Source organism: Mus caroli, chromosome 13 (genome assembly GCF_900094665.2).
Source record: "Mus caroli chromosome 13, CAROLI_EIJ_v1.1, whole genome shotgun sequence".
In the NCBI taxonomy this organism is placed as follows: Eukaryota; Metazoa; Chordata; class Mammalia; order Rodentia; family Muridae; genus Mus; species Mus caroli.
This window is the reverse complement of record NC_034582.1, coordinates 13,747,938-13,760,844: the sequence shown is the minus strand read 5'-3', so window position 1 is coordinate 13,760,844 and position 12,907 is coordinate 13,747,938. Positions and strand designations below refer to the sequence as shown.

The window sequence follows — 12,907 nt, the reverse complement described above, 5'->3', positions numbered from 1 at the left end:
CATGGAGGAGCACACTGGGATGAGCAGTCTGATTCGCAGTCTTCCCCTTCTCATCCTGCAGCCATCACAGTATCTTCTTTACAAAATGGTATGGCAAGACTCCAAAAAGGAGTTCCCCTCAGAGGATGAAAGCAGTTATACTTGAATCTTAACTTGTGTGGAACAGTCTAGTCTACAAAGTGGGGGCAAATTCCAATCTATATGAGAGTGTACATCTACTGTGCAGCTAAGAGATGCTAAGCCTGGCTGGACTATGTCAACCAAAAGCTAGCGCTCTCTCTCTCTCTCTCTCTCTCTCTCTCTCTCTCTCTCTCTCTCTCTCTCTCTCTCCATTCTCCTTTGCCTCCTTCTTTATCTTCCAAACAGAGACAGGCAGGCAGTACTGTGACTCTCAGATTTGAAAGTCAGTAGGAAATGTGGAGCTGAGAATGAGGGGTCCTGACAAAGATCCTTAATTTAAAATTCCATACCGTGAGACTTTAACACTTGCTTTCCACTTCATGGGTGATCTGCAAATAGACTGCAATTACATAATGTGTATCTGCAATTAATTCTTTCCCTTTCCAAGATGAAAATCTCAATCTGATCATGATGAGAGAACATGCAGAGTGAGGAAAGTGGGAAGGCAGGAGGGGTCACACTGATGATGGCCCAATGCCTGCACTTGAAGCCAGTGTTTTGTAAAATTATGCGAGTGGTATGTAATGCCAGTGACATACAGTCACACAGTTGGCATTTGGTGGTGCAAGTCATGTGTTGTGTCCAGAGGAAAGAAAACATAAACTCTCCTAGATATCAGTGAAGCCACCATTATTCATGCCATCTTTAACCCTCATGGAGTTTAAGAAATGCCCATACAAATACCATCTTCCACTCTCTGTCCCTAGCTTTCTGTGGGCTTAAAGAAACTCCAATAATGACTCACAAACTTGGGGTGGGGGGCACTTGTGGGAGCCATGACCTGTGGGAGAATGCAGAAGCTACCTGCTAGACTCTTGGTACCACATTTTCTGTGTGTTACTCTAGACCAGGAGCCAATAATGAGACCCCCATATCATCACCATCTCATCTACAGATTTGAAAAATGCCAACTGTAGATTGAAACTATTTGGGAAACTCTTAAACATATATAAACTTTTTTGTTGTCGTAACTCCTTAAACAATATAACATAAAATTTACTTAGCATGCTCATTGCATCAACATTATGAGTAATCTGGGAGTAATTTAAAGCAAATAAGAGAATATGTATAGGTTATGTGTAGATGTTCTGCAGATTGAGATAAGAGATTTGAATATCCTCAGATTTTGGTATCTACAAGGGTCTGTAAAATAGCTCTCTGGATACTGGGGGAAGACTACTTGTAAACATCACATTTTGTGAGCTCTGAGAGACCCAACTCCTGAATTCCATTCCAAACATGGATCTTATGGTGCACAGTACATAATTAAGGTCAGTGAATACCATTGGCTGTGTATAAGATATTTCCAAGGTCTGCACACATAGAGATTGGAATATGTATTAGTTGGCTTTATGTTTATAAACATATGGTTGAACATTATAAACAAATTAAATAATATGAAATATTACTTTAAATATAAACATTGTTAAGGTATAATAATCGACAGATGTAGCATTGATATAGCAAACTTGCAGGGTTTCGGTGAATTTACATGGATGTTATCTATATGGCACTCACAGCAGCCAACCTGTGAAGGAGGTTCTGTCATCATCCCTGACTTTCATAAGAGAAAGCTGATGAATAAGTAATTGGAAAACAATTCCAAATCCACACTCCTAGTAAGGGGGAAGATTTAAATTTAAACCTGGTTGTGTTTAAACTGTAAGAAACCTTGCCTTTAATTTTTATACCAAACTGCTTCCTATATCTGTCCAGGCAGGTTTTTGTTACTGTGGCAAAGAACCTGATAGGGAAGGTACATTTTGGCTTATTGTTTTAGAGCTTTCAGCCAATAACCAGTTTGCTCCTTTGTTTGGGGACCTCAGCAAGGCAGCATATCATAGACTGGCCCCCACAAATACCAGAATTATGGTGGCCAGAAAACAAAGAGAGCATGAGGAAGTTACCAGCATCCCACCATCCTTTACAAGGGCGTTCCCAATACGGTTCAGCTTCCTTCTGCTTGTCCGTCCTCCATAAATGTTCAGGGAGCCTGGGGCATTTGGGGAAACCCTGAGATCTTTTACAGGTCATGTTGGTTACTGCCACTTCGGTCAGGAACACCCCAGTTCCACATACCCTTCACAACCTTCTGTGTACATGACCTGAATTTGGATCTGTTCTATACATACTGGAATATGTTTTAAAGTACTCACTGCCATCCTGACTCACACCGAAGCACAGGTCTCTTCTCAATCTTTGCTGCATTTGACAAATATTCCCTCCCATCTCAAACCAGCGCCAGGTTGAGGCATCCTCATTCCCTCAACTGCCCACCCCTGCCTAGGGCTCAGGCTACCTGCTTTGGGGCACAGCTTCCTGATACAGCATCTCAGAATGGGGTGATTCCCCGTCCCTCCAACTCCAAGGATTCTGTCTACAGGGGCACTCCTTGGGGCTGAAAGGCCATGCAAACACAAGCTAATAATCCAGTCCCGAGGCACCCTGCAGCCCTGCAGACACCCTCTCCTAGAGTGGGAGGCAGGAACCACAGAACTGTCCAGCCAACGTGAGAACTGGAACTGTTTCACTTGAACCCAGGAGCTTTAAAGCTTTATTTATTTATAGCTTCTTATTAAAACATGAAAAAGCGTTGAGGAGGAATCTTTTGGTTATTCATATGGAATTGATCATGGAAAAGCAACTGGTTGTCTTCTAATTGTCTTTGTCTAGATGGAGACTGGACATTAGCAGATGAATAAACCCTGAAAAGGTAAACAAACAAACAAACAAACAAACATTCTACCACTTCCTCATCCTGTCATAGGTAGACCACAAGGCTTTTAACATAGGCTGTAGGGACATTCTAGATACATGCTATATATGTCATTTGGGATTGAAACAGAACTTGTCAGTAAGCTAATAATTGAAAGATATTCCCAAGGTTTATGCTAAACAGTAGTAAGTCATCAAGTGGATGGCAACATTTCTCTCAAGCCAATCCTCTATTCGTATTGACTGAATAGTCACCAAGTGTGTATGATATGCTGAACTCACAGTCAAACGAGGACAAGCAGCAAGAGGATGAGGGAACAGAGGACGGAGGAGAAGAGAAAGAAGTGAAGTGGGGTGAATATAATCAAAGCACATTGCATTTTTAGGAAAACATCACAAAACACATTATTGTTTTTAACATTTAGCATTTGCTAACTACAAAAGTTTTAAAGCATGAACCATTCACTACAGAGGGCTACTTTGGAACTCCTGGTCTCCAGTGGTATACTGTGTTTCCTAGGCTTCCTGGTCAAAACACACACTTTAGGAAATATTTCATCTCAATCTGGGTCTTCTACCCCGAGTTTGGTCATTTAGTTCCCAGATAAAAGACACACAACTTTTATTATTTACAATACGCTGCAATCAGCACTATAGCTGGGCAGATATGATCCCGAGTTATGACTTACTATTTTTCATCTGAGCTGCTCTTAACTGCAAATGGCCATGCTTTCTTGACTCCTAACTCATGGCATTTTTCTCCTCTGTCCACCTTCTTCTCTCTCTCCTTGTGGTCTCCTCTGACTCCAAGGCCGGGAAGACCAAGCCTTGCCTATCTCAATTCTGCCCAGCTATAGGCTGTATTTATTCATGGGCATCTTTATTCATCAATCAGAAATAACTTGAGGCAAGGTCACAGAGCCTCATTTGGGTCTACCTGTGGACTCTTGGACTCTCTTATCAGGGACAACCAGGTCTGGACCCCAACCCCAGCCCATACTTAGTATTGCATTATATTGCAACAGACCAAACCTCAACAGAATACCTGCTCAACCCATGTTTATGCTTGCTTGATATGCCATGGAAATACCTAACCTCAAATTCTCTGCTGTCATACAGTAAGTATTGTTTCAAATCACTAAAACCTTTAGCCAATGCTTTTTTTTACTCATTCTGACTGCGGGATTCCCCTCTGGTTGTACAGGAAGGCCTCTGTATAGGAACTGCCTTCCAACAGATTAGGTTATGGTCCTACAAGGTTAAGAGTGATACCTGCGTTTGGGGAAAATGGAGATGCACATTAAGAAGAAACATTGCTTTTTGATCCAAGCAGAGAAGCATACATAATCTCCTCTAGAGCCTGTGAAATACGTCATTTTACACATGAAATTGTGTGGAATTGGCCAAGATTGTGTTTAACATGGTTTTTGAGAATAGCCATTCTCAGAACAAGCTGCTGTGTACCAGTTAGGATCTCAGAGCACCAAAATATATATATATATATATATATATATATATATATAAGCAAATGTAATCTGTATAGAGATATAGAGAACAGACATACACTTCTGTTAGCACAGTGCCTGGATGCGATCAGTCCTCAGCACTGCAATGGGATCTGTTGAGAACAGAAGAAGAAGTGGGTTCTGAACACATGAACAAAACATGATACAAAGGGGCCTGTCTTGCTATAAAACATTTTAATGGCAAGGTGTATATTTAGTTGTTTTAAAGGACTTTCTACTTTTCTGTATGTGGTAAAACTTTTGTTTCAGAGTTTGGTCTAAAAGTCTAGGCCTGATAAACTTAAGGAAGCAAGCCATGTTTTTCTAACCATCAATATTTTAGCCATTTGCAAATTAGCCTAATCTTAATATTTGACCAAAATCACTATTTGAGAGCTGAGTGGAGATCATGAGGTTTATATTACATAAAGCGCTGTCTAGCTTAACATGCCCTGGCTTTCAAACATAATAAATAAACCACGTGAAAAATTTAGAGGAAAGTTCTTTTGCATACATGGGGATTGTTGGTATCTTCTGGTATCTTCTAATATGTCCTTTAACTCTTGTTATTAGATGACAGTGATCATTATAATGCCAAACATATCTTGACAGAATTCAGTTTATAAAATGTCAGCAAGTCTATGTTTTTTATTAGTTTGCTCCAAATCAATTTAGAAATTTCAATAGAATACTTGTAAGTATTCCCCAAGCAATGTCCATTCCTGACTTTCTGCACAAAAAATTACAAATTAATCAGATTTTCAAATTTCTGTATAATGGCTTTGCACATTTATTACTTAATCCTATTATAAAATGCTATTATGATTGACACATCACTGTGGAGATAGAAGTCAATTGAATAATATGTAGCAGTCAATTTTATTTGTAGCTTAATGTGCTGAAGTATTTTTTCCACATTTCCATTATTTATAAGTCTGTCCCTTAGGAGACTATATAGAAGAATTTGTTTTAAATGAGCCAATAATACCTTCTTTAAAATTTATAAGCATGACAGAATCATATCTTTTTTTCATTGGTTGGCCACAGCATGCCAGTAAACAGAGTTTGAAATCTCTTCCACTTGCTATTTATAGGAAAATCACCTGGAAAGTGGATCTTGTTCAGGCTTGATAGGGACTGGATTTCAGCCACTCCATTAGGAACTCCAAGAAAACAGGAGCGTTCACTGGGGACACTTCAGAAATGGCTCCCATTGTGTTGTTTATTTTTTATTTAAGTAGTTATTGCTTCCACCATCATCTTAAACACTGAGGTTTGCCCTGAAACAAAGCACACAAGCATACAGACAATACCCCAAGGCCTTAGAGATGTGCTGTCAAAGTGCTAGGAATCCAACGGGATCTCAGCTGGGGAATATGATGTGCTCAGTGCCTACAGATGTGGGTCTCTGTGAATTGATGGTGAGACATTTCTTTTTCTCTGCCTGAGATTGTAATAAGGCTTTGGACAGTTAGCTTAACTATTACTCACCTCTGCATAACACACACAGTTTCATACACATGCATGAGTGCATGTGCACATACACACATTGAACTGGAATATGCTTTCCAAACTGATGTCTAATGTTAAGATTTTTGGTATATATATATATATATATATATATATATATATATATATGTGTGTGTGTGTGTGTATGACAGTATACCTTTTTCTACTGTCTGTTCTTTCTACCTCCTGTTGACATTGGTCATCCTGAATGTACCATTGTATCATTCTCTGCCATTGTCAAGTGATTTGAAAACTATTGAAGAGTTACTCTTTCACAAACATCTATTCCTTAGTGTCTGTCCTATGACATCACAGAAATATGTTGTCCCCAGGCTGGACTTTATACTAAGGGAACTTTTCTCATTTGAATTCTAGGGGCCAGAGGAAACACAGTCCTACCAGATCCAGGAACTCCTGACCAGCACCAGGCCTGTCAGACCCATCCCACCTTTCCAGTTGGGCCACAGGTCAGTATCTTTCAACTGTTTTGCATTAGGCTGCATTTAAGATGGTTTTACCATATAAATAACCAAATAAATAATAATGAGTTAAATCCAATTAACTTCAACAGGGCAAAGATGGTGATAAATTCTTGTATGGGAAGCTATATGACTACATTATTTATTAAGTACTCTCAAGAAAATATGTGTTTGCAAAAGTCTCTTCTTAAAGGAAAGGAAGGTTTTAATCATGTGGAAATGGTTTTTTTTCCCTTTAAAACCTTCTCCATCTAGGCTGTGGGCTAACATGCAGTTTTCTCGAAAGTAAAACTTTAATGACTGGAGTGTGAAGAAAATTAAGTTATTTCAACCTTACTATAGCCATTTTTGAAATACAAGATGTGATTTAATATAAAAAAGTTAATGCAATTTTAATGCTAGTTCAGCTTATTGGGTTTGACAATACTGTACATCACGCATAGCTCTTGCATTAATAAAGAAATACATTCATTATTTTTTAAAGTCCAATATTTGTTTTTTCCAGCCTGGCGTGGGTTATATGGAGATGTAGAACACAATTATAAAAGGCTGGGCTTTCTTTAACCTCTGCCATCTCCTGTGAAACTTTCAGAGTTCATCTTGCTTTTATGGAGCGAAATATCTGGGTGTTCCCCTCCCCATTGCTGTTCCTGTTGTTCCTGGAAATGAACCACTTTCAGTACAAGGAGCACTTGCCCAAGTGCAAAGCTTCGATCAGACTTGACACTCTAGTCACCATGAAATCTTTCAATGGCCTTAGGTCCCATCATCCACCTCAGAGCCCAAACCATTTCATATTGATAGACATGAAGAATGGTCAGTGTCTAATGGAAGACAGACCTAGAGAGAGCTCATAAAACTTGAACCATTGACTTCCTTGTGCCAGGCCCTCATGTTTTGCCTATGTGTGTGCACAGATATGCCTGGAAGCACAGGATTCCTAACATGTTTCAATATTCTAATTCTTAGTAGAATGACAGACTCAGGCAGTGAAGAAGCACTGCTCTGTAACAACCAGGAGCAGCCATACCCTATCTTAAGCCCAAAATCCAATCTTAAAATTTTGCCTGTCAAGCCTCCAAACCTGTGTACAATGTGAGAGCTACTACATATCTTCCCTTGAAGTATCATATCAGTTGGCTGCTTACCTTACTAGGAACCTTGGAACCAGGCTACAATTTCACTATTATTCCCCAAGTCTAATGATTGTTCTTTAGAGTAATTTTGTATTTTTTAAAAGGAGAGGCAAAGTTATTGGTGTGAATTTGTAAAGTAAACAAATCCATTGGGAGCCCGGAGCTTCCTTTGCAAGGATCTGGAGGGTACTCTAGAGGGCCCAGAGCTTCCTTTGCAAGGATCTTTAGGGTACTCTAGAGGGATGGACAGGGGATGCACCCACTCTTACCATCATTCTTCAAATGCAGAAACCCTATGTCTCTGAATCTGCTCCTTGTATGGGAGAAGGAGGGTAAAGAAAGATGACTCTGGAACAGTCTATCTGGTCTTAAACTTGACTTCTCCAGGCACAAGATATGGAAATTCCAGCAAACTATAAAACTCTCAAAGTCCCATTCCTGGGATAATTGCAACATCACAATAGAGCCTGGTGATTATAATCTGTCTGTATTTAAATACTTTTTCTATGTTCCATCAAAAGGAAAGTCAGTTCTACATAAAGTTTCATTTTGAATCCTGTAGAGGAAAGCTGTGGGATTATATTTTATTCCCTAGCTTCTGCAAGATGCCCTGGTTTAAAGACTCTAAGGTCAAATGGCCTTTGCTGGCATATAGCCATCTAGAACTAAAATCTTAGTATGTTCCTCCAGTGAAGACCCTAGCCCAGGACTCAAACAAGATTTGTGCTCTACTGCTGCCTTTCATACCAAATCGTTACCATAAAATCAAGACTGGACATACTCATGGTATATATAGTAACATCTTATTTGGGGGAAGAGTAAGAAAGAATTAACAGAAAGGGACTTTTTAGCATTTGATCTTAAAGTATAAGTATTTTATTTCTATTCTATTTTAGAACTTGGCATTATACATATATACATATAGAGAACTTTTAGATATACTTATGCTATTTTAATAGCAACCACTCATTTACTATCTTATTTATTTTCATGTCAGTAACATTTTATTTATTTATTTATATACACATACATGTATTATTTATCTATTTATTTATTTATGTGTGTATGCACATACATGTACTATTTATCTATCTATCTATCTGTATGTCTGTCTGTTTATTTATTTGTGTGTGTATATACACATACATGTATTATTTATCTATTTATTTATTTATGTGTGTATGCACATACATGTACTATTTATCTATCTATCTATCTGTATGTCTGTCTGTTTATTTATTTGTGTGTGTATATACACATACATGTATTTTTCTGCATGTACATCTGCATACCAAAAGATAGCATCAGACAATCGTGAGCTGTCATGTGAGTGCTAGGACTTGAACTCAGGACCTTTGGAAAAGCAGTGAGTGTTCTTAACCACTGAGCCATCTCTCTAGTCCCCCAGAAAACAGTTTTTTTTAACTTTCCTAAATAGGAACCTAAATAAGCCATTTTGATGACTAGACAGTGTCTCATCAGGATGGCATTATAACATGAACTGCTTCAACATTTATGTGATTTAAAGTGTATTGTATAATTTCTTGCATTGCTCTCTTTTTCCTTTGAATTCTATCATGAAGTTACATCTTAGAATATATTCTGAGTCAAATGGGGACACAAATATTTACCATTCCTCATATGCATGTATTTCCAGTTGCTTTCCAAAGGATTCTGCTAGTATCCATGCCCTCCAGCCACAGAGGTGTAGGAAGGCATCACTAAAGGCCTAGCATCAAGAAAATCTTTTACACTGTATTTGTTAATGTAATACTTAAAAACCTTTTGAACCCAAATGTAATAAAAACCCTATCAATATCAATGACTTCTTTCTGGGACAATATAGAATAAATTAACTGAGTACTTTAAATATATGCAAAACAAGATCAAATGAAATTTCAACTCAATTTGCAATATGTAAAGGTACAGTATTTCTTCAAAGGGTATTAAAGCTCCACAGAGATTCTAAAAGAAATTGAAATTTTTTTCAAAGAAATTAGTGAAACATAATGTCAAAATGTAATTTCCTCCTCATACACTTCCCTTCTCGGATGGGGTACGCTTCTTTTCCACTTCTTAGGAACTTTCTGACCTGATATGATGGAGGGATTGTGCTCTGAAAGGCCATGTCTTGTTCTGATAGAAAGTGAGCCAGCTTTCTTTTGTCTTGCAGCCTCTTCTGACGGCACAGCAGTTAGCCTCTGCTGTGGCCGGGGTGATGCCCGGAGGCCCCCCAGCCCTCAACCAGCCTATCCTCATCCCATTCAACATGGCGGGACAGCTAGGTGGTCAGCAAGGCCTGGTCCTCACACTGCCCACCGCAAATCTCACAAACATCCAAGGGCTGGTAGCAGCAGCTGCAGCTGGAGGCATTATGACTCTGCCATTGCAAAATCTACAAGGTAACCATCATGCCCAGATGCTGGGTGATGTTCTATTCATGGGATGAGTTTTCTAAAATGGACCAAAAAAAAAATGCGCACTGAGTGGGGAATGTGGTTTAGGGTTGCTTCTGCCATGAAGGAGGCGAAAGGCTTCTGCAGAAAGCTGCATTTCCAGTTGTTTATACGCTGGCTCAAGCCTTGGTTTTATCAACCTGCATTATTTCTCATGAACACCAAAGCCTTTCAGGCCCTTTAGAAGCACTTATAGAAGCAAGATCATTGTGGGACACACCATCATTTAAATGTGGAATCACTGTGTTGTTATTTGAAGACACAGTTGTAATCTGACAAGATCTTCAATTTTCCCACAAACAAGGCAAGTTTGGAGGTTATTTACATCTGTGTTAGTGGTTGGGACACTACAAATACAAAGTATCATTTGAGGATGAACTTAATGATTATTTTGCTACTGATATAAGTGTTAAAAAGTATATTATTTGAGTTTTTAGTAGAAGGTATACTGTAATTTTATTGGAGAAGTTATTCTGTATATTTTGAAAAGTTTAACTTTTCTTTAAAAGTTTGATACCATCAACACTGGTTGATTTCCAAATTATTCACCAAAGAAAAAATAATTATAGTGAAAACTGTTCTGAATAAGAATATTATGTCTCCTACCAAACCAAACTAACCAAACAACAACAACAACAACAAAACAACCAACAACAAAAAACCCAGCTATCTACTCTGAGGTTACTGAAAATAGTTTGACTTCTTCACTTATGTAAATGTAAGCAGTTATTTTGTTTTACAGGATGAAGGTTTGTCTGAATAAGTCCTCAGAATAACAATTCAAATTACTTTTAAATTGGTTAAGTGGTCGGTGTTTATTTGACTTATCAAACTGGTTAGAATGTCACACTAATATACACTAAAGGACAACCAAGAACTAATGACCCTTGACCCTCCATGCACTCTATGTGTTCTGATATCCCACCATTGTTGCTACGTCTTAACTTTCATTTTAATGTTTAAAACAAAGTCTCTCTTATACCATTAAATTGTGCCAAGTACCTTGCCATTCATAAATCATGCATGCTCAGGATACACTAATGCATGAACTTTGCTTGTTTCAAATTTGAGTGCCTGGGAAGCCAAGAACTTGAGATTAAGCAAATAAAGCAGGAATACACAAGGTAAAAGCAAAAGTAACAAAGTGTGGGGCCTGGCTTCTTAATGTAGGTGGATGATGAAATCTTAATGAAGAAACAGGCATTATCAAAATGCACCCTTCCATTTGGAACATGTGTGCTTATGGGAATATTGAATATTATAAATAAACATCAGCTTGTGGAGCTCCTGGGCTGTGAATTAATTCTGCTTGGTTAAGATGGGCTCCAAAGTCAGACTGAAGGAGAGAAGTCTTTTTATACTTTCATTGTAGGTCAGGGCTGGGATTTTAGTGCCTGTTAGCCTAGGGGTTTAAAGTCAGTGCTGGCCTGTGGTGTAGCAAGGCTTTCTCCATTTTGTTCAGATGTTAGGTTAAAGTATGAGTTTAGGATTTAGACCTTGACTTCTTGGCTCTGTTGTTCCCATGTCAACCCAGCATGTTGTGGCCTGGATGTGGCCTGGATGAGTCAGTGGGGACAGTGGAAGGCATGAGCTTCTTTATCCTTTGGTCCCTTTGGCAAATGTTCCAACCGGTATCACCTTAAGTATATTTGCATTCTTAGACAAGGTCATGCCAGACACAGAATTGGAACCAAACACTTCTCCCTTTGAAGTCATCTTTAAGATGTCAGTGGTCCTGAAAGGGAAATGGTGAATTCACTTATGTGAAACCTCCCAGCTATATGTCAGCTGAGTTGGGGAAAGGTTCCCTCATTTGCCTTAATATCAAGCTGTATCGGTGAGTTTAGCTACCCATCTGAAACTTCCTCTTATTTAAGATCCAAATCAACACTAGACAAGGAAGTTCTACTCTGGGTTTATTTAGACTTTTTTGATTCTTGCATATCCGTACACGATTTCTTAACACCTAGAATTCACTAACCAAAGATGGAACCCTCCTGGTTTTTTGGAAACTAAGATATTTCCCAAGACATAGCATACCTTCAGTGTTAAATAAGGGAATTTCCAGGAAAACAGGAATGGTTTAGTATCCTGTGAGGAATCCAAGGATGGTAAGGATAAGAAGAAGAAAGTTTCTTATGTTCATAGTGACTTCAATCAATGGCAGTTAATGAGCACTACTTGAATAGCAATGTCAGACATCACCTTTAAATCAGTTCACCAGCACCCAGCCCAAAGCTGACCTTAGCATGATTAGGTGACATTCTACATCAATGGTTCTCAACGTATGGAACACAACCCTTTTGGCAAACCTCTATCTTCAAAAATATTTATATTATAATTCATTAGCAGTAGCAAAATTAGTTATAAATTAGTTATGAAAGTTATTTTATAGATGGGGATCAGCACAACCTGAGGAACTGTATTAAAGGGTCATAGAATTAGGGAATGTGGAGAACCATTGCTCTACAGTCTGTGGTGCTCCTAGGCAATACTCGTGGTGGGCAAGCTTCCTGAGTTCTACCACATTGCAGAAGCTACTGTCATGTGGGAGAGTGAACAGATGGCTGGAAGCAAACAAAATTGTCTTTAAAAGTTTGGTCAACTTTGAGATGAAGATGACAGTTCTAATGTCCTCAGCTTATAACTTTTCTCAAAAGCGGTGGCCTTGACAATGAACACATTAGAATAAATCTGTATACACATTTCTATGGGCATAAGCTAGTATAAAGGCTAAAAAGCTGTTCCCCTTGCAGAACCCACTCTTCACATGATAAACATGCTGACTTCAGCCCAAGGTTTTTAGTGTTTTTAAATGACTAATAAGCCTGTTCATCCGTAAGAGACACCTGCTTTCCCAGTGATTTGAGGAGTGAGAACGAGAGCAAGGCCTTTAAGTGTAACACACCTAGTCCAAATGAAGTTCC

The 12,907-nt window shown here is 38.7% G+C and overlaps 1 protein-coding gene across 2 annotated transcripts in view; it reads left to right on the top strand.

Annotated features, from left to right (window-relative positions):
- Pou6f2 (POU class 6 homeobox 2) overlaps window positions 1–12,907 on the top strand; it is a 382,578-nt gene that overhangs the window by 112,200 nt on the left and 257,471 nt on the right. For both annotated transcript variants that reach the window (XM_021180807.1, XM_021180808.2), the window contains exons 2-3: window positions 6,285–6,376; window positions 9,698–9,926. In XM_021180807.1, coding sequence (XP_021036466.1) covers window positions 6,285–6,376; window positions 9,698–9,926 — 321 coding nt within the window. The remainder of the gene's footprint in view (window positions 1–6,284; window positions 6,377–9,697; window positions 9,927–12,907) is intronic.